The following is a 25794-nucleotide window of genomic DNA, read 5'->3' as shown; positions in this document are numbered from 1 at the left end:
TAGCACCCCAGCACTCTAAGGGTAATCCTTCTTTTAGGGATTACTCTCTAATCCTCCTCTCCTAGGTCATTCCTCCAGCGATTCAATCGGCAAGTCAACCGCTAGGGCCAGGCATGCAGAAACCATTCTTATTCCCCGCCCCCAACTCTCTCCAAATCCTTTTGTTTTAGCTTTCCTAGGACTAAGGGGTGTACCGAAAAGGCTCGACTTATGCAAAATTTAGGCACCAAAATTCTGGCTAGAGTTTCACTGGAAAACTTTAGAGACCCTACTTGGGAGTTTCGGTGTTTCGCTTCCCTTTGAGGAAGGAGCCCGCGATCAATTTGACCTGTCTTTTGCCCACCGCCAGCCCAGACCGCGCGCAATGCAGTAACGTTGAAAGAGCCAACGAACGGATGAATGGGCTACGTCGGCGGCCAGGCCTCTGTTACGTCGCCCAGTGGCGCGGGCGTGGCCGCGGATAAGAGGCCTGCGGGGCGCGGACCACTCAGTGCCACCAGCGAGCGGCAGGATCGGCCACGAGCGCCGGAGCTCCGCGCCGCCCCGTGCCGCCTCCCCCAAGTCCCTGCCCCGCCGCGGCGCGTCACTTCCGCCACCCCGAGGCCGGGGTTGGGGCGGGGAACGCGGGGGAGGGGGCCAGGTCCGAGGGAAGCCCGCCCGCGCCCGAGCAGGAACTACATTTCCCGAGGGGCCTTGGCGGCGGCGGCAGCGGAGGCGGGCGCGGCAACGTCCCCCGGAAGTGGAGCCTGGGACTTCCACTCGTGCGTGAGGCGAGCGGAGCCGGAGACGAGACCAGAGGCCGAACTCGGGATCTGACAAGATGGCCGGGCTGCCCCGCAGGATTATCAAGGTAACCGCCTGGGCCTCCTGCCTCTGTTCTTGCCCTGTCGGCGTACCGGGCGGCTCGGCCCCTCGCTTTCTCCCGCCCGCGGCCCGCGGCAGGAGGCCCGAGGCAGCGCGGAGAGGGTTTGGATGCGGCGGCGAGGGAAGTCGGGTGCTGGGGAGGGGGCGCCGGGGAGACTTCCGGCCGCAGTGGGGCAGCCGGGTGGCGGCGATCGGGGGCCCCCAGGAGGCTCCCCCGCGAGCGGGGAAGGCCTGGCCCGCGCCTAGGCGGAGGGTGGGGCTGCGGTGTTGCGGGACTCTGGTTTTGGGCGCGGGCCTCCGCGGCCTCTCGGACCACCCCAGAATAGAGGCCGCGGGTGCGCGGGAATCGCGGCGGGGCCCGGACTCCGGGCAGGGGTTGTGGCCCGACGCGGTCACTCGGCCTCGGAGCCCAGTCTCGGCCGGGGCGGGAGTGCAGGGGTGCGGTAGTCGCAGGTTCAGAATGAATGAACCGGGAGGGTGAGGCCGGGCGGGGCCCTGTGCCTCAGGAGGCGGCTCCGGGAGGGCCGCGAGTCCTGCAGCGCCCGGCACATGCTCGCCCCTTGCTGCTGGGGTCCAGGGACGTGGGGGCTCCGCGCCCCACCGCCCTCGCTTCCGCGATCTCCTCTGCTTTAAATGCGTTTCCGTTCGTTATCTCAGCGAAGTGATTTTACTCTGCTTGGCAAACTCTTCGAGAGCTGTTTCTGTTTGGAGGAAATAGTTTTAACGCGAGACCGGGCGGGAATTGGGGGAGAGAGGTATGGGGGACCTTGTGAAATTTTGGCCTCTGGATTTCCTACACTTTTTAAAAATCGTTTTTTGGTTTCTTATGAATATATACTTTGACAAGTACGAATAGAACCGTAGAAAATTCATCTTGGTTTTGTAAGTTCTTTACAGAAACATCAAATGCTCAGATGTGAAATGTTCCTTGAAGTCCACGAAGACAAAACCTTGAGAATTTTTGGTCATTTTTAATGAAGGAAATTAGTTGAACCTCTGTGTTGCTCACTATGCGAGTTCAAGTGCCTAAATTGCAAAAACATTTGCTGGCTATAACCTGGTGAACGTGTATTTAACTTGTCGTTAAAGTTTGGGGGAAGATGCAAGCTAAGTGAAGTGATAGGCCTGTTGAAGGATGATGTATTTGTGTAGTGTTCCTGCAGTTGCAGTGAAATATATCTGAGATGGGGTGTCTCTGACCTAAAGGTTCTTGATTTAGAGAAATACGACGTGTTTTGTAAGGTAGAAAGTCTTACTAGAAAGTACAGAAGTAGGACAGATTGTCATTGTGCTCTGGAGTCTGAATGATACGACCCTTCGTAGTGTTGCATAAAACAAACCTTCATTTGTTGTATTAAGGATTTGTCTTCGACTCTGTCCAAGGCAGTTTAATGGCTGTGTGCTTTGGAGGGTACTTACGATGTGGTTTTATATGTAATATAATCGCATGGCCGCAATGGTCATGTTTATGGAGGCTCCAGTTGAATATGAGGGATGGAGGATAGGGTTATACACCAAATATCCTTGGATTTTTATTTACTGTTATTCAGGTTATCGACTAAGTACACAGTACACATCGACATTCAAGATAACTCTCAAAAATACATAATGAACTAAATACTTTACATATATTTTTCCTTTTTTGCTTAAGGTTGGATATATTCTGCAATAATATGAAAGCCTTGGATGGGAAAAATAAATTCTGTGGGACTTTGTATATGAACTTACAGATAGGACTTGAAGCAATAAGTTGAAGGCTTGGTGATAACATCTCTAGTGAAAGTTTCCTTGGTTTGGATTTTATCTTGCAAGAGGTGGTTTTACTTCAATGCCATTTATAGCAAAAGGAACTGTTTTCTCCTGTTTCTGGGATGGATTGAACCATGCTTATATTATGTAGGCTTTTATTTTTTATATCAGAATTAAGAAGTTTGCCTGTTTTCTGTCAACTACAATACAGGGTTCTATGTGGAATATAATGGTGGTGGCAGTGGGGTAGCACTGCTGTCCTGAATGATGGGAACATAGTGTCTCTCATTGGCCAGTGTGATGCTTTCTGCCTCAAAAAGGGCATTATTTACATTTGCAAAAGACTTCAACCACTTGGTACCTGCAGAAATCTTGTGAAGTGAACGATACTGTTTTAGGGCCTAGAAACCCATTCAAAGGACTTTTCCTAGGGCTTTTCAAGGCTGGCAGAGGAGGCAGAACTTGGATCTTGACCCAGTGTGACCTTCCCCTGCCTCTTGTTATTGTGAAATGATATAATACATGTAAAAGTACCTTAACAACTGTAACTATACACATAAAGATGATTTTTTAAATTACTCTTCACCCAGTTGCTATTGCAGTTAAATTCCCATTTCTTATCCAGCAGCAAATTCTGTAGGCTCTATTTTTCAAATCTCAGATAGTAAAGAGTCTATCTGCAATGTGGGAGACCTGGGTTTGATCCTTGGGTTGGGAAGATCCGCTGGAGAAGGAAATGGCAACCCACTCCAGTATTCTTGCCTGGAAAACCCCATGGATGGAGAAGCCTGGTGGGCTACAGTCCATGGGATTGCAAAGAGTTGGACATGACTGAGTGACTAACACACACATACACACCCACACCCACACCCACTCCTGAATCAGATATGTTTTCCTCTTTCTGAAACCACTATTCAGTTCCATCATTTGTTGCCTGGCCTACTGTATTGATCTTTTAAACAGCAGCTAGTGTTACTTTTAAAAATATAAATCTAGTCATTCTCCCACTCAGAACTCCGCAGAGGTTTTTCATTGTGTTTCCTCCTAGCTACAAGGCTCTCCATGCATCTGGGATCTACCTCCCTCTGAGACCATGTCCTGCATTTCTCTCCTTGGGTCACCCCATTGCAGCCATCCTGCTGCTTTGCTGTACCCTGAACAGTAAGAGGCTCTGCATGTTCAGTCACAGGGCTTTCCTTCTGTTTATCCCATTGCTTACTTTGCCGTATTACTCGGTTCTCGACTTACATGTCCTGTCCTCAGAGAGGTGTACCTAAACTGTCCTAAAACTGGGTCCTCCCTCCTCCCCCGTGCTGCTGCTGCTGCTAAGTCGCTTCAGTCGTGTCGAACTCTGTGTGACCCCATAGATGGAATCCCACCAGGCTCCCCTGTCCCTGGGATTCTCCAGGCAAGAACACTGGAGTGGGTTGCCATTTCCTTCTCCAATGCATGAAAGTGAAAAGGGAAAGTGAAGTTGCTCAGTAGTGTCCGACTCTTAGCGACCCCATGGACTGCAGCCTACCAGGCTCCTCCATCCATGGGATTTTCCAGGCAAGAGTACTGCAGTGGGGTGCCATTTCCTCCCCCGTAATTGCTCTTTATCCCCCGTTTCCCTCTTTCCTGTGTAGCACTCATCATTACTCAAAGTTTCCTCTTTGTCTCTTCTGCTGCTGCTAAGTCACTTCAGTCGTGTCCAACTCTGTGCAGCCCCATAGACGGCAGCCCACCAGGCTCCCCTGTCCCTGGGATTCTCCAGGCAAGAACACTGGAGTGGGTTGCCATTTCCTTCTCCAATGCATGAAAGTGGAAAGTGAAAGTAAAGTCGCTCAGTTGTGTCCAACTCTTAGCGGCCCCATGGGCCGCAGCCTACCAGGCTCCTCCGTCCGTGGGATTTTCCAGGCAGGAGTACTGGAGTGGGGTGCCATTGCCTTCTCCGTCTCCATGAAACTCCATGAAGGCAGGAGTTTGCTCAGATCCCTCCAACACATCTACAGATCTAATGCCTAGACTTTGAAATACTGATTGAATGAATGCTATTCAGTCTCTTTGGAAGAAAACTTTAGGAGAGTTATTCTATATAATTTATTGTTACTGCCTAGTAGATTCTATCTGAATTGATGTCTGAGCTGAAAGTTTCTAATTCTACCCATAAGATTCATTAAAAACAAAATAAATCAGTCTTTTGTTGACTAGGAAATACATGGAGCACTTTTGAAAAGTTCTGAAGGATACGTAGAGGAAAATTAAGACTCATCTGTTATTCAGCATTCTAGTTCCCCTCCCCAGACAACCACAACTTTTATTGTATGTTTCTCCTGAAAGACCAGAGAGACTTAGCGAGTCTGTGTTAGGCCTGTTCCCCTCCTCCCCAAACAAATGGGCTCCCAGGTGGCACTATTGGTGTAGAACCCACCTGCCAAGAGGAGGTCATGACAACCCACTTCAGTATTCTTGCCTGGAGAATTCTGTGGACAAAGGAGCCTGGCAGGCTACGTACAATAGGATTGCAGAGTCTGACACAACTGAAGCGACTTAGCACACACACATCAAGTAAATACTATATCTTAATTCCTCCCTTTGCCCCTAAATAGATCTTTGAGGTGACTAGTTTTTTGTAAAGGACTGCTTTGTGAAACCTTGTGGTTAGATCTTAATTTTACTAATTGCATATTGATAACTTCTAGATTGTTCCCTGTCTTTTGCTATACAGACTGCTGTGATGTAGTCTTACACAGTGATATTTTGCAAATATATGAGTTATACTAAATCTTGGTAGTTACGTGTTTAGCTTGAATTATAGAATTTGCTTTTCTTTCCTCTTTTTTTCCTGGGCTAAACGTCTTTTAGTCTATATAAAAATGACAGAGCAATTAAAGCTTAAAGTCACATAGGGTGAAAGCTCCCTTCCTTAATCTATCTGTCATAAAGAAGCAGAGTTGGAAACAGATAAAAGAGATCTATAGTTGCGGCTTGGTTAAAAACAAATTTATGTTTTACATGTTACATTGACAGAATGATATTCCTTTAATTTTCTTCTCAAAATTAATCATGAAATAAATAAAATATAGCCTAAGCTAATAGTTACTAACTTACTCAAGGAGTTGACTTACTTGATTAAAACCTAGCTAACCAACCTTCTGAGATTAGAGTTTAATCAGTTTTTCCTACAATTTGTTTTTCTGTTTCATGAGGTTTAGTTTCAAATTCTTAAAAATGTAATTTGAAACTAAAGAGAACTCAAGACTCAGTACAATATCAGATTTCTTAAAAATGTAATCTGATGTTGTACTGAGTCTTGAGTTCTGTTTTTTATTTTAATTTTTATTTTGAAAAAATAGGGTTTTTGTCACTAAAAGTGATACATATTTTAATATCATTTGATATGTATTTTAGTACATAAGGTAGTTTTTAGTAAGTAATTCAGAAAACCAACCCCTTTTTTATGCCCTGAAAATCTTTGGCTGATAATGTGTTTTTTTCCCATTTAAGAAAAAAAAAAGGCATGAAAGACTTACCAAGATCTGAACCTGCACTTGTTATAAATTGTAATAAAAACATTTTTAGGAAGCATATAACCCCATATAGTAAAAATATGAGTAGAAACAGTGTGGTGTTTAGCTCTTGTGGTGGTGGTTCCAATTTAAGAATCAGGTGTATTTTTTGCATATGACTTCTGGGGATTCAGGTTCTTGACAAGCTTATTTGTGAACTCCCTCAGGCTCCATGGATTCCAGGTTGGAGTCCCTGAACTGCTTTTGGTGACGATTAAACTTTCAGGCTGTATGGATATTGTTTAATATACTACCTGATGTTTTGATTATGGAATGTAGGCATAATTGAAAGTAGGTTAAAAATAGCAGTCAGTTGAGTTTTTTTTAAGCTCCTCTTTGTCATGCACTTTGTTCAGCCCAGATTGATCAGCTCTCACACAACAGAAATTGAGTTTTGTCAAATTATTAAGTACTTCCTGAGTAACCAGCATTCTAAATAATTGTATCAGAAATATTTCTCATTTGCTTTGTAGAGGTTCTGAGTTTTTTCCACACTTGTGATGACTTCCAGCTATATACAGTAGAGAACATTATCCTTCTACTTCTCCGATGAGGAGACTGTAGGCCAAAGAAGTTGGATGACTACGATTCCTGGCTGGCAAGTCAGTATTTTTACTTTTTCCCTGTGCTGTCACTAGTGATTTGTTTTACCTGTGTGTAAATGGATTTAGGAAGAAAATAACTTTCCTGCCTTGGATTCAAGTAGTATGGATTCTGAACAGCCATTTGAGTCTGAGTTATGGATGCATAAACAGTGAGGAATACGTAGCAGAACCAAGGAAATGAGGATGGCATTCAGCAGGGGCTTTGGACATTACAGTTCTAGTCAGCCCGGTTCTCATGTGGCTGCTTAATGTTACATGATTTTACTTGTGAAAACCAAAGTGGATCTGAAAGGCACAGTGTATGTAGCAGTGTTACATTAAGAAATAAGGATTCTTTTTTTCCCCCCGTATTAAAGATTTCTTCTTGGTTTATTTGCAAATGTAATATAGGACATCAGTGTGGATTTACAAATTAGGAGATGAAAAATAGGGATTCAGTTAACTTCAGTTAAAATCTTAGCAGCTTTTTAATATGCTTCCCAGGTGAAGTGTTTTTGTTTTTGGTCTTTTTAATATTAAGTAGTCATCTTTGATTTGTAGATTACGTAGGATGTAGGATCACCATAGTCTTAAGAGAGTGAGATCTGTGGCCCTGGCATTTCTGATGACAGAAACTATTAAATGTGTGGTTGGAAGAACTGGGGAACTGGGAATCTACAGAAAGAATTCTTCATTATCTAGTTTTTCAAGAGCTGCACCACACCATTCGGGGTGTTGTATGTTTGTTAAAATTCTGGATGTAGCTATTGTAAAATCCCCTGAGGATATTTAGGAATAGACATGTTTATAATTTGGAGCTGGCCTGTAACTCAGATGTTTCTGAATAATTAGAATTTGGCTGTAATTTGAAGTACATTTAGGTACTGATTTCAGAATCTAATGTTGACATATTTTGCCTTTTTTTTTTTTAATTGACTATTTTGTCTTCATATTTTCAAATTCCTTTAGTAGTAGTCTTGCCTGGGAAATCCCATGGGCAGAGGAGCCTGGGGGGTTACAGTCCACGGGGTCGCAGAGTCAGACCTGACTGACACGACTTAGCGTGGGATAGCGTTAGTTTTCAGTGCTGTCACAATATGCCAGTATCAGAGGTTTGGTCTGTTTTGGGCAAATCGGTTTTTGTTTTTAAGAGTCTTACAATCCAGTGATTGAAGGCTCTGTAGTCTAGAAAAATACTAGAAAGAAAGGCAATAAATGTTATCTTTGTGTCTGGAGACTATGGGTGCTTTTTATTTCTTCATAGCTTTCTAAGATTCCTTTGTAGTTTACACTAAGGAAAGTTGTTGCTGTAAAGTCAGTGTGTTTTTAGTGACCTTTAAGGGTCATTGGGATTACCATCCCCTTTACCCTCTTACCCTGTTGTTCAGTCACCGTGTTGTTCAGTTGCTCTGTCGTGTCTGACTCTTTGCAACCCCATGGATTGCAGCATGCCAGGCTTCCCTTTCTTTCACGATCTCCTCGAGTTTGCTCAGACTCATGTCCATTGAGTCGATGATGCCATCCACCCATCTCATCCTCTCTTACCCCCTTCTGCCCTCAATCTTTCCCAGCATCAGGGTCTTTTCCAAGAAGTTGGCTCTTTGCATTAGGTGGCCAAAGTATTGGAGCTTCAGCTTCAGTCCTGATGAATATTCAGGGTTGATTTCCTTTCGGATTAACTGGTTTGATCTCCTTCCTGTCCAAGGGACTCTAAAGAGTCTCTCCAGCACCGCAGTTGGAAAGCATCAATTCTTTTCACTCAGCCTTCTTTATGGTCCCAACTCTCACATCCGTATGTGACTACTGGAAAAATCATAGCTTTGGTTATATGGACCTTTGTTTATGTCGGCAAAGTAATGCCTCTACTTTTTAATATGCTGTCTAGGTTTGTCATAGCTTTTCTTCTAAGGAGCAAGTATCTTTTAATTTCATGGCTGCAGTCACCATCTGCAGTGATTTTGGAGCCCAGGAAAATAAACTCTGTCACTGTTTCCATTTTTTTCCCCATCTGTTTGCCATGAGGTGATGGGACCGGATGCTATAATCTTAGTTTTTTGAATGTTCGGTTTTAAGCCAGCTCTTTCACCTTCATCAAGAGGCTCTTTCGTTCCTCTTTGCTTTCTGCCATTAGAGTGGTGTCATCAGCATATCTGAGGTTATTGATATTTCTTCCAGCAATCTGGATTCCAGCTTGAGCTTCATAATGCAAAATTCAGACTTAAATTGGAGAAAAGTAGGGAAAACCGCTTGGCCATTCAAGTGTGGCCTAAATCAAATCCCTTATACACCGGAAGTGACAAATAGATTCAAGGGATTAGATCTAATAGAGTGCCTGAAGAACTGTGGACGGAGGTTCGTAATGTTGTAGAGGAGGCGGTGATCAAAACCATCCCCAAGAAAACGAAATGTAAAAAGGCAGAATGGTTGTCTGAGGAGGGCTTACGAATAGCTGAGAAAAGAAGAGAAATGAACGGCGAAAGAGAGAAGGAAAGATACACCCATCTTAATGCAGAGTTCCAAAGAACAGCAAGGAGAGGTAAGAGAGCCTTCTTAAGTGAACAGTGCAAAGAAGCAGAGGAAAACAATAGAATGGAAAAGACTAGAGAGCTCCTCAAGAAAATTAGAGATACCCCTTACCATTGGACAGTGGCACAAGTGGCTGTAGTAAGCTAGAAAGAGCCCAAGGCCAAAGTTCAGTCTTCTATAACCTTGTGATTTGTCTGCCTTCTTGTTATCCATTCATAAAACATTAAATTTAAACATTAAGTTCAATTAAATGGATGTTTATTGACTGCATAGTATGTATTCACTAAACCAGGTAAACAAGACAAGTATCCTTGTCTGCTGAAACAGTTGTGAAACAAGAAATTACTGTGAGGTGTGTTATGAAAGAAGGAAAACCTGGAGTATACCATGGTCAGAGGAAAGGCATCTGCTGAGGAATGCTTTTAAACGTGAAGAGGAGGAGGGAGAGAGTGGACGCAGGGAATAGCAAATACGAATACTGGAAGGGGAGAGACAGGACGAATGTACAATAGATTGCAGAAGTCCAGTGTGGGTGGTGGGTAGTGCCTTATGTAGTTCAGTTAGGGGCCTTTGCGTGAGTCCTGTTCAGTACTGCAGTTTGCCTCGAGATGGAATGCCTGTCTGGGGCGGCAGGTCCTCTCCTGCTCTCCTGGGCCCCTGGATCTGGGGGCGTCTGGGGTTCCAGTGAGAGGGAACTACAGAGCAGATGGGGAAATAAATTTGAGGTGTCACTGCCTCAGACCGTAACCTCTCCAGTGTGTTTGAAACAAGATGTTTTTCATTCAGTAAGCCTAAAAATAGATTGTCTTATACTCATTTACATATTAAATTGAATTTTGTGTTTTCCACTCAAGGGAGGGTATATACCTACTTAATTTCCTCACTGCCTCAGAGAGACTAAGGAAAAGTACTTTCCAGTAAAATTCCCCCGGCACTTGCACATACTATTATTCTTGCTTGGGCTTTAAAGAAGTCATTTCTTTTCATAGTGGATGGCACAGTGATTGACAGCTATAAAGCTTTTGAAGTCTTTTACCTTGGTTATAAAAGAGCTATCCCCATTAGGTGATAACCGCTGCCCCCCCAACCCCCCACCCACTGTGAAGTACTGTCTACCCTGTCTTTATTGCTGTAGTTCAGATAAGGGTTAAACTAAAAGTGTTGCAATCTCAATTCAGGTTCCTGCCACTGACTGTGATTAGAAATCAGAACACTTGGCCAGACCTTGTCTATTTCTTATCAGAATCTTTTTCCCGTTTAACTGGGCGGGTTGCTGATGTATTGAGTGGTAGGAACTAGAAGATATTTTCTGTGAAGACTTGTTTATAATCTGAGCAGTTAGTTTATGGTTGTGCATCAGAACTATTTGGGCATTTATAAATTAAACAGTTGTCAGCCCCAGCTTGTTTTTTGTTATGTTTTGTCTTAAGCTCTCCAGATGATTTTGTAGGGTGTACCTTGCAGAAACAGTGGCCTTGCATGTGCTTGGCTTCAGTGCAAAGGTAGGTAGAATGTGGTGGAATTAAAATCACATGTAAAGCTACCTTCTCATATATAGAAAACAGGCATCAGTGAGGACGTTGAAGACTGACATTCTGAGACCCCTCCAGATTGGTATAGGGAAAGAGGTTTTTAGGGGGGTGACATTGGAGCTGAATTTTGAAAGATAAGGGGAAAAGTGGAGTGTGGGGAGAAGAATGTTATTCCAGGTTAGATATACCAAACTCTAGGAAGACACTTGAGCAGTGCTAAAACCGTAACGTGAGTCAGCACTTACTCGCTTGGCCTACAGACACTTCATATGCAGTCTTTTAATTTGAAGTTTTTTTTTCCTTTAGAAGTGTAGTTTATGGATTTATAGTCATTTACTAAAAATGCAATTAATATAGTAATACAGAATGTACATACTAAAAATAATCAAGTAATATGGATAATTATTTCCCCTTTACTTTCTTTTGCTATTCTGATTTCCACTTTGTAGATAAAAATGAATATGAATATGAAAACTTACTGAATATGAAAGGAAAACCAAATGCTTCCATTTTTTGATGTACAAATCACATATCATAAAATTCATTCTTTTAAAATGTATAATTCTGTGTTTTTAACATATTCACAAAGTTGTGCAGCTATCAACACTATCTAACTACAGAACTTTTTCATCACCTGAAAAAAGAAACCCTCCATCTTCAGCAGTTCTCTCTCCTTACTCCCTCAGCCCCTGGCCACCACTTAGCCACTTTCTGTCTCTATGTATTCACGTATTCTGGGCATTTCATATACATGGAATCACATAATATGGTTTTGGTGTGTGAGCATGTTTTCAAGGTTAATCCATATTGTAGTATGTATCAATACTTTATTCCCTTAAAAACTTTTTGGGGGCTGTTTTTCTAAATAAATACTTTAAAGAAATTAAATGTTGAATGAAGCAAAGCAGAAGTTTTAAATCTGTTGGTTTCCATAAAACTAATCACATTTGAAATCTGCATTGCTCTAGAAAATTTAAGAAATTTCTTTAGCCTTGTGAGCCATTATTATTTTTAAATTGTCGGTGGGCAGTAAATTTTTACTTTAAAGACTGAATTTCGGGAATTCGGTGGCGGTCCAGGGGTTAGGACTCAACACTTCCACTGCGGAGTGGCTGGAATCCACTACCTGCATTCAGCCCTTGGTCAGGGAATTAAGGTCCTGGAAGCCTAGCAGAGAAGCCAGAAAAAAAAAAAAAAAAAAATTGGATTTTATCGCTGGATACTGAGAAATTTGAGCCAATTCTGGTAAATAATGAGTAAGAACCAGCATTGACTTTTATTTTTGTCTCAAGGATTAAGAAACTATGTGACCTTGGCTGAGTCAGTTTCCCTGGGCCTCCATTATATCTAATTCCTTTTTTAAAACTTTTCATTGAGAAGAAGCTATGATCATTTAATCCTGGAACTGGTTTTCCTTTTTGGCTTTTAAATTGGTCCTTAAGCAGTTCTCAAAAAAAAAAAAAAAAGGCACAACTGCTGAGTAGTAGCAGTATTCTGAAATTTTATATAGCTTTCTAGTATAATTAATAAGAAGGCCTTTGTCCTGGGTTTCAGGTGTCTCCAGTTGCCTACCAAGTCTACTTAGATGTCTTGAAGACGTTTTAAAATCAATTTTTATTTTACAGTGGAATATATTCATTTTGCTGTTACCCCTCCCTTGCATCAGTACTTCCAGTGTTTCTTTTCTTTATTAATTACGTTAACATTAACTGAGTTGCCTGCCATTTACTTCTCTCCCCACCCCCTTCGACATTCAGTTTGTTACTAAGCCAGTGGATTGAACCGTAGAAATTCCTCTGCTTCTCCTAACCTATTCCTGTTTCTCATCCTTTCAATTATCTTTGTATGTGGGCTCTTACCCGCTCCTGTACTTTTTTTTTTTTTTTGCATTAATCAGAGAACTCATCTGTCTTCACTTACACACACATGTGTGCATACTCTCTCTCACTCTCTTCATTTTCCACCTTGCCACATTATTCTAAAAACACCCAGTGTGATCATGGTGAACTTAGGCTCGAGTCATATTCCTTGACTTGGCAGGTAAGGCTTTTTCACAACTTGGTCTTTTCTTCATTGGCGTTTCTTTCCTTGTCTCCCCTCTCCCATACAACTTCTGATACTGATGGTATTTACAAGTTAAAATGATATATTTTGTAACTTTTGAATTATGCCACCTTGGCAAGAGAACATCCTTCGTATGAAGTGTTACTGCCCAGCATTCTGTGTTGGTTGAGTTTGGGTTATTTTCTTTCCTCTCTTCTTAGAGAATCTTGACTGTAGTCATCTTGGTTATATTCCTAGCATCCAGTATATTGTGGTTTAGAAACTAGCATACTATTTTCCAAATGAAAAGAAAAGCAGGCATTAATTGCAGTCGTTTGCTTTATTTTCTAGGATCCTATAAAGGCACTCTAGGAAACAAATGTCCTATTGTTAATTGAGTCATCGTAGTGAAAAAATTTTTTTAACTTTTGACAAATAAAAATTGTAAGTATTTAAAGTGTATGAGGTGATGTTTTGATGTATGTACACATTGTGAGATGATTACCACAAGCTAACATCTGTCCTTACCTTTGTTGTTTTTGTTCTGGTGGTCAGAATACTTAGTAGCAAATTTCAAGTATACCATGTATTAACTATAGTCAGCTGTTGTACATTAGGTCACAAGAACTTATCTTCTGAAAGTTTATATCCTTTGATCATATCTTCTCTTTCCCTCCTCCTCACAGACTCTGATAACCACCCTTCTAATCTGTTACAAGTTTTACTTTAAACAAATTTTTTTTTAAGATTCTGCACATAAGTGACACCATGCCTTTCTGTGTCTGGCTTGTCACACTTAGCATTGTATCCCTGGGTTCATCCACATTGTTACAAATGGCAAGATTTCTTTCTTTTTTACAACTGGTGAAAAGATAATTTGTTCTCTGTAATCAGACAAATACAGTATTTGACACTACTTGGGTCAGAGTTTTGAGTGCCTTTTATATGCTTATGTTTTGTTTTATTTTACATTCTTTTTTTGGCTACACCATGCAGCTTGTTTCCAACCAGGGATTGAACCTGTGTCCTCTGCAGCGGAAGCCTGGAGTCTTAAACACCAGACCACCAGAAAAGTTCCCCATGTATACTTCTGAAAATGCCTGCCCTCGTGGTTCCTGCACAGATACACTAGCCTTTTGTTTTCTGCTGCTTAATTGATAATAGTGGGTTAGTTGTAACCGGGCCATAAGCAGGTGGTGCAGAAGCCCAGTGTCACCGCCCGTTGTTGCAGGGATTGCACCAGCAGGTCTCTACTGTATTAGTATGCAGTGGGGCTTGGATAGCCAGGAAGCTAGTCCTCATCCGTGAGCAGGCTTTCACTCCTTAAGCCTCTCAGGTAGGACTTTACAATGCAGGTGTTGAGGTTTACCATCTTCTGAGGTGGTGAAGTGGTAAAGAATCCACCTACCAATGCTAGAGACGCCAGAGACAACAAGGGTTTGATCCCTGGGTCAGAAAGGTCCCTCGGAGTAGGAAATGGCAATCTGCTCCAGTATCTCTGCCTGGAAAATCTCATGGACAGATGAGCCTGACGGGCTACAGTCCATGGGGGTCACATGGATTGGAAGTGACTGAGTGACTGAGCACGTGTGTGCACGCACATACACACACACGCACACATATAATGAAAGAAGAAAATAGAACTTGCACATGTTTCCTCTTTTATAACAATTTTAATGTTTTAAGAGTACACACATATACTCCTTTACTGGAAAGTGTTTACTTGATTAGTTCATTTGGATCATCAGGCCAATTAGGGTTATATATTTATGTAAATTATGACTAGTGTATGTTAATATTTTAAACATTAAGAGTATTAGTATGCTGAGTATCAACTGTGTTCCTTATACTGATTGTTGACAGGTATCTCTGTTGTTTATGGCAGATTAAAACAAATACTTGAGATAACTTTTTCTGCTTGGTACATATCAGCTACTTCATTTTGCTGTTAGTTGGCATGTGTAGTCAGAATGTTTTAATTAAAATATTTGATTTTAGTATATAAACACACTAACATTCATTTTTATAAAAAGATCGTGTCTCCCCCCCCCCCACCCCCAACACACACCTATTTTTTTATTTAATTTTTGGGCCTCTTCGTGTGGCATGTGGGATTAGTTCCCAGACCAGGGTTGCAACCCACACCCCCAGTGGTGGAGGTGTGGAGTCTCAACCACTGGACTACCAGCAAGTACCAGAGATTGTGTCTTTTAAAGCCCCCTTGGATACATGTTGCAATCCAAGTCCAAAGATTCATGTTATAATTATAAAATTGTAGGTGTTTTACATGATCATACTATTTATTCTGTCATTTATATTATAGAGTTAATCATACAACTTCTGTTGGAAAACAGGGTTAATCATACAACTTCTGTTGGAAAACAGGTGTCTTGAAAAAAATGTGATTGTGAACTACAGAAATGTTGCCCATTTTGCTCAGTATCAAGAGGCTTATTGTTCTCACATCTACTGAAAATGATTTATAGTGAAAGTGAGAAAGATTGAGATGGGGTATTTGTATCCTCTGGCAGGAAAATCACTTTCCTTAATATTGATGTGTGCAGCATGCTTTTTTCTTTAGATTATTTTTGACGCCCAAATGTGTGAAGTTGTTACCTCAAAGTATTACCAAGCTGTATACAGAATTGCTGGACCCTAAATCTTTAATCAGGGTACTAGAGGTTACCTGGCTGGGGAGAAGCTGGCTGTATAGTCATTGGGAGTTCTCCCATGATTGTGAAATTTTGTTTGGGTCATTCACACTTGGGTGTGGCTTACTTTGAGCATATTATCAGATTGTTTTCTAAAGAGCATCTAGCTGAGGTCCTCTGCTTTGAAAGGAGAGGAAGGGTGGGTCTTAGTTGGTACAGGGTTGGTCCTGACTTCTGTGAAACTCACTTTGATACCAATATATCACCTTTGAGTCCTGAGTTTGATTATTTTCTCCTTATTGGATGTGGGCACTGTGGCTTCCGCCAGTGTCAAGTGGAGGGGCTCCCAGACACCTAGGGACTGAGGTGCTTGTGTGGGCAGCTCTAGACTTGGCATTTCCTTAACTGGCACCGCTGCCCTCCTGCTTCTTAGCTGTCCTTTGTGTCTTACGGAGTGTGGAGGGTCAGGGGGTGGAGTGGTACCAGGCAGTGTGCAGGCTGGGCTCGTCCGTTGCTCTGGCAGTTCTGTGGATGCCTGCGAGCTGTCACACGTATCAGGTTGTTTCTTAGGTGACTAAAGGATGAAAAGATGTTTCAAGGGACTGTGGATGTAGCAGCTATAGGACACACACACTGTGCTAGAGCAAATTGAAGGTATATTTTCTGTTTGTATCTCTGATACCTGAGAAGGAAATGACACCCCACTCCAGTGTTCTTGCCTAGAGAATTCCATGGACAGAGGAGCCTGGTGGGCCATAGTCCATGGAGTCGCAAGAGGTGGACATGACTTATCTACTAAATCATCATCATCATCACACCTTTTAGTTATAAACTCCTTGTCATTCTCCTAAGTCTGGGGTCAAAAACAAGTTGAGGTTATTAAAATTTAGCCACTGAGAGAAGGACCCCCAGCTGGAATCCAGAACTCTAAAGAGAGTCTAGCCCTCTGATGTGGGTTCCAGGGGGATGCTCTGACAATCAAACTGGTTCTTTGGGCTGGAGGGCCATCTTTGTGGCATCAGGAATCATGTTCTTTTTTTTTTTTTTTTTAATTTATTTATTTTAATTGGAGGCTAATTACTTTACAATATTGTATTGGTTTTGCCATACATCAACCTGAATCTGCTACGGGTGTACACGTGCTCCCCATCCTGAACCCCCCCCCCCCCACTCCCTCCCTGTACCATCCCTCTGGGTCATCCCAGTGCACCAGCCCCAAGCATCCTGCATTGAACCTGGACTGGCGATTTGTTTCTTATATGATATTATACATGTTTCAATGCCATTCTCCCAAATCATCCCACCCTCTTCCTCTCCCACAGAGTCCAAAAGACTGTTCTATACATCTGTGTCTCTTTTGCTGTTTTGCATTCAGGGTTATCGTTACCATCTTTCTAAATTCCATATATATGCGTTAGTATACTGTTGGTGTTTTCCTTTCTGGCTTACTTCACTCTGTATAATAGGCTCCAGTTTCATCCACCTCATTAGAACGGATTCAAATGCATTCTTTTTAATGGCTGAATAATATTCCATTGTGTATATGTACCACAGCTTTTTATCCATTCATCTGCTGATGGACATCTAGGTTGCTTTCATGTCCTGGCTATTATAAACAGTGCTGCGATGAACATTGGGGTACACGTGTCTCTTTCAGTTCTGGTTTCCTTGGTGTGTATGCCCAGCAGTGGGATTGCTGGGTCATAAGGCAGTTCTTTTTCGAGTTTTTTAAGCAATCTCCACACTGTTCTCCATAGTGGCTGTACTAGTTTGCATTCCCACCAACAGTGTAAGAGGGTTCCCTTTTCTCCACACCCTCTCCAGCATTCACTGCTTGTAAACTTTTGGATTGCAGCCATTCTGACATGTTCTATTTAATGGCCACACTCAAGAGAATATTCTATTCTAAAAGACTCCCCGCAGAGGCTAACAGCTCCTGCCTCCTTGAAAGCACCGGATAGGAGGATGGTCCCTCTAGAGTACCAGTTCTGAGTTAATATAAGAATGCGTGGATGGAGAGGCAGGCAGCCGCACGAACAGCCACATTTCTAGAAGTTTCTAAGCAGTGCGCAGGGCAGTGGTAGAGGGAGTAGGAATGAGCAGGCGAAGGACCCGGGGTCATGGGATTATTGGGCTGGCGGAGCCAGTGGCCGGGGAGGTTCTAGTCTGTTCTGCCTCATGGCAGCTTTATGTGATCACTCTGCCTGGACCTGGAATCGGGCCGCACCAGCTGCCTCTAGACCATGGACCCGCGCAAAGTGAGCGAGCTTCGAGCCGTCATGAAAATGTGTAAGCAGGACCAGAGCGTTCTGCACACCGAGAAAATGCGCGTCCTGGGGAAGTAGGTGGAGAGCATTGGGGGTAAAATACTACCTGCTGCTCATAAAACTAAATCGGAAGAAAATACCAAGGAAGAAAAAACATAATAAGAAGGTGGAGGAAAACAAAAAGACAGACAAACCCATCAAGTGAGGAAAGTGATCTAGAAATTGACAGTGAAGGTGATTGAACCAGACGCTGATGCCTCTCGGGAAATGGGAGATGAAAATGTAGAGATGACTGAGGAGATGATGGATCAGACAAATGATAAAAAAGTGGCTGCCATTGATGGCCTAAATGATGGTGGTGAACTCCAGAAAGCCATTGACTTGTTCACAGATGCCATCAAGCTAAATCCTGGTTTGGCAATTTTGTATGTCATCAAATTAAGAAGTCAAATGCTGCCATCTGAGACTGTGACAGCTATTGAAATAAATCCTGATTCAGCTCAGCCATACAAGTAAGTGGCAGGGGGAAGCACGCAGACTTCTGGGCCATTGGGAAGAAGCTGCCCATGATCTTGCCCTTGCCTGTAAGCTGGATTATGATGAAGATGCTAGTGCAGTGCTGAAGAAAGTTCAACCAAGGGCCCAGAAAATTGCTGAACATCGGAGAAAGTATGAGCAAAAACGTGAAGAGCCCAAGATCAGAGAAAGAGTAGAAAGGGTTAAGAAGGCTCGGGAAGAACATGAGAGAGCCCAGAGGGAGGAAGAAGCCAGACGACAGTCAGGTTCTCAGTTTGGCTGTTTTCCAGGTGGCTTTCCTGGGGGAATGCCTGGTTATTTTCCTGGAGAAATGCCTGGAATGGGAGGGGGCATGCCTGGAATGCCGGGAAAGCCTAGGCTCAATGAAATTCTTAGTGATGCAGAAGTCCTTGCAGCCGTGCAGGATCCAGAAATTATGGTGGCCTTCCAGGATGTGACCCAGAACCCGGCAAATATGTCAAAATACCAGAGCAACCCAAAGGTTAGGAATGTCATCAGTAAATTGTTGGCCAAATTTGGAGGTCAAACATAATGCCCTTCTGACGTAAAGCCCCTGCTGGAGGAAGAGCAACTTAGATCACTTAATGGATGTTGCAGTGATACAAACCATCGTATCGCTGACCTTCTCATAAAGAAAGCTGGGGTGCTTTGAAGATAATCCCTTCCCCTTTGCCCCAAATGCAGCTAAAAACATTTTACAGCGGTTTGCCGTTAGGGTATTCATTCAGATGTTTTCTGACTAGAAATTAAAAACTTGAAGCAATTTTTAAACCTTAAAAATATTTAAAATTAAAAAGGTGTATTAACCCCTACATTTTTCTTTACTAATCATTTTGATTTTTTCCTCTGAATTGATTAGGCAAGGAAGATACATCAGTATGGAAGATTTATTTTTCCAAGTTTGAGTGAAGTAAAGATTTGTTAGTGGGAGGCTAATACAACATTTAAATAGATAAAGTCTGAGTTGGACATACAGTTACTGAGGCATTTTGATTTGTCTTTTTAATTGCTTTGTTGTTATTATTTTAAATGATTTACTTCTGTAACTCTTGGGACCACCAGTGTTGCAGTAGGACCTGGGGAGGGACTGGAAGTATTTGGCAGGGCAGCAGCTGTCTTACTACATCTTATATCACATGTCCTCTTGTGCACATGCGTTTAAATCTTACACTGTGGTGAAGGCATGGTTTTTATAATGCTTCAGTAAAATTGGATTACTTAGCTCTGTTCTTGTCTGATATCTAAAATAAATGTTTCATATTTCCACACAAAAAAACCAAACTGGTTCTCAGTGTGGAGTAAGCTGCAGATTAGATGAATGTGCTGCTGGGATATTGGGTGATGCCTACAGGCACTTCAGGTGGGCTAGAAGCCTGGAAGAGGCAAGTCCTTTCTTGCAGTTTTAGCACCCACCTGTGTACAGAGGTTAACAGCGAGCCCCTGGAAGAGTAAAAATATGGTTTGCAAAGTCCCACCCCCAGAATCATAAGTATAGAATTTATTTCAGTTGAAAGATATTTAATCTGGCACAGATATAAATTTCCCAGTGTAGAGGTTTTAAAGACAGAAACTGTCTGACTTTCTGGTCCAGCCCTTGATAGGGAAGAGCAGGAGTCCCCTGAGATGTGGCGATATTTGGCTTGACTTGAGTCCTGCAGAGGTAGGAATTTATACAGGTTTTTAAAATGTGTGTGTATTTCTTTTGATTCTTTTTTTTGAAAGCATTATGTACTCTTTGTTCCATATCATTAAATCCCCCACTTTGTTTAGTCAGCCCTCAAATCTCAGGAAAGACGGAACTGCATGCCTTCAAGTGGGGATTAGAGAGAGAGTATGCCAAGGGAGACAAGGTCGCCTGTCCTTGACCCTGCATCAGCCTTAAGGACACTGCTTCCTATATACTACCAGAGCAAATTAAGAGACATGTTTATTCACCTAACGTGAATGCAGAGGTGTGAAGCTCTGCTGGAAGCTGAGGATTCCAGACTCTTAACTGTGATGTATGAGAAGAGCTCTTGACTATAGAGTGGCCTTTTGGTCTGTCTTGATAGGTTTCTGTGCACATTTCTGAGGATTAAATGAAACTGTATAGTATATGAACATCCAGGTCAATTTTAAGGATTAATCCAGTTGTTAGTTCCTGCACCTTAGAGTTCTAACTAAATGCATCTAGCTCTCCAATTCTTTAGGCTCTGAAAGTTCATGTCCTGCCCAAAGTTTGGCCATTTATTAGTAGTTTAATGTCTTAAGGTTTCCTTTTGTGTATGTGGTTCTGGCATTGTACATGCTATAACCCAGACAGGGTCTTTTAGTTGCAAGCATTTTGCATGTTTAGTGATTTTTATTGAGTTAGGAGTTTAGCAGCAAATGGTGTGCCCTACCTTGTTGGCTCTTGGTTTTTCTCCTCTTTTCTCATTTCTCTTGCATTGCTCCACTGCTTAGATTCTCTCATGTCTGGTCAAATTGTGTTGCTCCTGCCCCCAAATCCTAGCAATTACTCACTCAGGCTTAGAATAAAGAACCCTGTTTCCCTAAATTAAGACCCGTTTCCTTCCCTCAGTAAGCTCATGACACATACTATACTTTTTTCTTTTAAATCAACTTTAAATTTACATACAATTACATGCACTCATTTTAAGTGTACAGCTTGAGTTTTGACAAATGTGTACAGCTATGAAACCACCATCCAAGTTAAGATTCAGAACATTCCATCACCCCAGCAGAACACTTAATTAAAAGATCATACTGTTTTGAAGTATGTTTTCAGTTTATATAGAAGGAATATTTTTCTACACTGTTAGATTTATAGCATCTTTTTCCCCATAGACTTTCCTGTGATTTAATCTTTGTTCTGAATTTTAATTAAGGATTGTCTTGATGAGACATTATTACTTTGAAAATAGGGTTATTCAAAATGCACATTCAGTTTCTTTAGGTGATTTTATTTAGTGTTCTTGTTTTTTGTTTTTGATAAGTAGTACTTGCACGTTACAAAATTCAACAAAGGGGTACTCCTTGAAAAGTGTCCACGACCTCTGTGTCCCAGTCAGCAAATTCCTTTTCTCAAAGAAGCCGTTGTTTACTTGGACAATTTAAATCAGTTATTTTATGATTTTGTAACATTTTTTTGGTTCAGATGTATTTCTACATAATATATTACTCATAATATATTACTCATAATAGCTCACGTTGCCAGCAGGCCCTCATTCCAGCATTTATATTCTTTAAATGTTTGATCACGTTGTTTTAGAGACTCAGGCTGTCTGGATGAAGTGGATGAATTTGACCCAGTATTACTGTACACAGGTGCTCTATCAAATAATACTTCGGCTTTAGTGTGTAAATTTGTGCCTATTTCAGTTATATTAAAATCTGAGTTGTTGTGGTCATTTTTTCCTCTGGCTAAATAGCACAGGACAAAATAAAATCTGAAATCACAGAAGAATAAAAAAAATTATATGTACTGAGTTATACTTCAGTTGGATCTCTTAAGATTATTTAACTTACAACCAAATTGATAATCTGTGAAATATTGAAATCTTTAACTTCATGTTAGTTTGGTTTCTTGAGCAATTTTATTTCAAATTCTGCCAAAAATCTTGAGGTAGAGGATGGAATCTTTAATATGTCAGCGAGTTAGTATTGAGCAAATTATCATTATTAAAGTTGAGGAATGTAACTGTTGGAGCCTCATGGTTGCTAAAGGGACAAGAGAAACAAGCCTGCTTCCTCCGGTGCTTATTAGTATTTGGTCCTTTTAAGTGCACAACCTGTACAGAGGGTATCAAGGCCAGAACTTTTTAGCAGAAGTTTGAGATAGTGTGTGAAGATTGGGTTTGAAGTTTTAAACAGTCTTCTTTCTACGTATTTCAGCCGTGTATAGCCACTGTCTGGGTTGTTAAAGCCTTGAGCCTACCATTTTTGAAAGTTAGATCTGTTCATTCATTTGGAATGTGAGACACTGTGGTGCTCAGTTTTGGGACTGTAAACCTTAGTGCCTACGTACTCAGTCGCTTCAGTCATGTCCAACTTTTTGTGACCCTGTGGACCGTAGCCCACCTGGCTTCTCTGTCCAAGGGATTCTCCAGGCAAGAATACTGGAGTGGGTTGCCATGCCCTCCTCCAGGGAATCTTACCGAGGTGGGGATTGAACCTGCGTCTCCTACGTCTCCTGCATTGGCAGGCAGGTTCTTTACCACTAGCTTCACCTGGGAAGTCTATAAACCTTAGACCTGGGCCTTGACCTGTAGGAGCTGGTGTGGCTTGGAGACTGGCAGTAGGGTGGCAGGGTGTGCCAGGGGTGCCCTTCTGGAGGAGGCGCACCCCTGCTTTGCAGCAATATTAAGTAGCATTTAGTCAGTTGCTTACCTGTTATGTGACAATTGATTTTCAAAATGGTAGAAATGCTGCTTTGTGGGCAGAATAATGTCTTAGCTTAGATCTACTTCCTAATTCTCAGGAGCTAAAGGATTTTGTCTATGTGGAGACGTGTGGTAGGAGTATAGAGTCTGGGGCCAGGCTCTCTGCACTTGATCTCTAGCCCTGCCAGATACTAGCTTGGACATCCTCACTTGACCTCTCTGCTTCTTTATCTGCTTAAATATACTAATCTTGATCTAGGGTGGTGGGGAGGGTTAGAGTACAGAAAACAGAGCCTAATGTAATTCTGAGCCTTATTTAATATTGCAGATTACTGTTTTCTGATTTTGCAAAGATACTGCCTCTCTGTAAGTCTAAAAAGAATGAACATCTTTTGTGTGGGAAAGCTATGATTGTCATTTCATGTTCAACAAAATAGATGATATTAAACATAGCTCTCTGAAGTGGGGCATAGATTTTTAAAGTAGAGCAAATGTTCATTTGTCAACAGTCGGTAGGAAAATGGGATGTTTGGGATAATCATATATTTTGATTTTATTAGAATTATATATATATATTGAGAGAGAGAAGAAGAGTTAATTTTGCGTGTGTTAGACAGTACTAAACTATTTTTACAAATACTAAACTGAAGTTTTATTCTGTAACCCAGAGTGTTTAGGATCTCACGCTGCATAACTTCACGGGGTGCCCCTCATGCAGACTGAGCGGCATGTTCTTGGAGTTGTGCAGTGTGGCACAACTTGTGAAAGGATGCTTATTCGGAGGAGGCAGAACTCTCAATATCTGATTGTTTCCTCATTTATCATACAGTTGCATGCACAGTGTGAAAAAAACTTAATTTTTCCTTTCTGGTGGTTTGGATTTCAGACAAAACTGTGTCAGTGAGACAGTTGGATTGAGAGGGCAAGTCTGGAGCAACTGTAACTTGTTTTTGTTTGCCTCACTGAAAATTTCAGCTGCTCTGCCTCCATCTGTCTTATTGTCTGTTAATATCAACAGAGGCCTTTCCTATTAGTGGAGTCCTCAAGCTTTTAGCACTTGAATTTTCCTGTGATTGCCGTGTTTGAAACCTGAAGTAACTAGTAATCAAGGAAAAGGATTGAATAGATGATGTCTAGTAGTGGTAGAGGTGTAGCTGCTAGCTGGTAGGCCAGCCAGGGGAAGTGCCTATTTATGTCATTTGGTTTGCAAAGAATATTCATTATCTATAAAGCAACCAGGAAAGCACCATGCAGTGACATAATAAATCAAAAAGTGTAAACGTATTAAACTGTTTCTAAGGACTTTTATCAGAACAAATATGTGCTGGAATATTAACCAGATTTTGGTTATTAGGAGTATGGCAATTTTAAGATTTCTTTTTTTTTTTTCCTTTAATGAGCAGGTGAAATAATCTTGGGGGGAAAGCAGGTACCATAAGCAACAAATTTCTTCCTTATTTAGATATTTAAGCATTGGCATAGATGCTGGGGATATAATACTGTATGCATAATATCCCTTTTCTCAACAGGAAAGATTAAATATTGAGTATTAAACAGTGATTACACAAGGTTAAAGAGTATTACAGAAGGGGACTTTCCAGTAGAAGGAAGCATACAGCAGTAAGATTTAATCCATTCCAATAATGTTCAGCCAAGTTTAGTGCTAGAGAGAACCTTTGAAATGTCTAAGGGACCACATTTTAGTAGGTGGAGGAGGTAAATGAATTTGTATGGTTTTATACAATTAGAACTGGAATTAAATTCAGATTCTTAGCTCTAAAGTTTTTTCCCTAGGAGGTACACCAGGCTGCCTAGTTGAAGTTAGCTGTCTAATGTGAAGTTAGCTCCCTCTTTAAAGGCCCTTAAACTTGGTAGTTCTTTGATAAAGAGATTACCCAGCTTCAGTGCTCTCCTCCTCTGACCCCGCTTAATTCGCAAAGATAGCTGCTGCTTAACCTCTTCACCCCCCACCCAGGCCATTAGCTCTTAACCTTCACTTTCTTTTCTAATTTAGACTTTATTTTTAGCAAGCAGTGAAAGCCAGCTTTGGCTGTTTTAATCCGCAGTAGTATTTACTGGGTTATGATATATCTAACACAGCCTTCAGGAGCGCCAAAGGGAGAGGCAGCTAGGAACAAGGCTCAGACTCACATCACTGACTTCACTGCGGACGTTGCATGCATCACACACTGCAGTGTGGTTGCTGATGCTACACTTGGCTGTCTATGGGTAACTCCTGCTGTTCCTTCCAGAAGGGATTCTTATTTCGTATCTTTAGTTTCTGAAGCACAGGTTTTGAATGCGCCTGGGTCTCACATGCTGGGTTGCAAGAGAGTTAGAAAATAAGACTAAAGCTTCTGTTGAGGCAGGTGAGGATCTATGAAGGTTGGGGAGTGTAATCTCCAAATATATGGGTGTTCTAGCTGTTGGGTAAAGGAATGACATTGCTGTCAGGTAAAGGAATGACGAATGTCTTCTGTGAATCTCCTTTTGCCTTATGGTGCCAGGCAGGCCTATGTGTGACCATAGATAATTTTTCTTTTCCTGTAACAGTTACTTCAAATTTTTGCATTCTTCTCAAGCTCTCAATCTGAACATTGCACTAAGGAGGAGGAGAGGAAGGTATGAACAAATGGGGAATTTTTATCATTGCTTAATAGTGGACCAATTTATAGATAAATGGCTAAGCTTACACATACGGGCTTTAAAATGAATTTCCAACTTCAAACAATGAGTTAAAGCTTGGAGAAAGAAACCCATAGTCTAGATCATTTTTAACTTATCTGAATTTTTTGAAATGTTACAGGTTCACTGGTTTTTGCTGGTGTAGCATCACTCATAATTAGTGTTCACCATACAGGAACAGGCATTCAAAAATCTTCCCTATTTCTGTTCAGGATAAATTCAGAAGACACCCTTACATGTCCCCTCACAGAATCTTAAATATGCGAGTTTTTTTTGTTTACAGTTTATTAACAGTGCCTTAAGTGCCTTGGCCAATAGCAACCCCAGTGATGAGGTTTTACTGTTTTTCAGCCCTCCCTTCATTCAGAATTCCAAGGTACCATTCCGAAGATGGAATTCATTAAAACAGTTACGTTATTCAAATCATTAAAGGCTTATTTTTAT

The 25794-nt window shown here is 41.7% G+C and overlaps 1 protein-coding gene and 1 pseudogene across 1 annotated transcript in view; both read left to right on the top strand.

Annotated features, from left to right (window-relative positions):
• The first annotated feature begins 757 nt into the window (after window positions 1-757).
• On the top strand, window positions 758-24812 carry LOC132345249 (hsc70-interacting protein-like; annotated as a pseudogene).
• UBE2N (ubiquitin conjugating enzyme E2 N) overlaps window positions 788-25794 on the top strand; it is a 41176-nt gene continuing 16169 nt past the window's right edge. The window contains 1 exon segment of the mRNA NM_001076258.1: window positions 788-850. Coding sequence (NP_001069726.1) covers window positions 821-850 — 30 coding nt within the window. The 5' untranslated portion in view covers window positions 788-820.

This window comes from Bos taurus, chromosome 5, assembly GCF_002263795.3.
Source record: "Bos taurus isolate L1 Dominette 01449 registration number 42190680 breed Hereford chromosome 5, ARS-UCD2.0, whole genome shotgun sequence".
Lineage (NCBI taxonomy): Eukaryota > Metazoa > Chordata > Mammalia > Artiodactyla > Bovidae > Bos > Bos taurus.
Note: the sequence above shows the minus strand (reverse complement) of the source record. Positions and strands in the feature narration are given on the sequence as shown.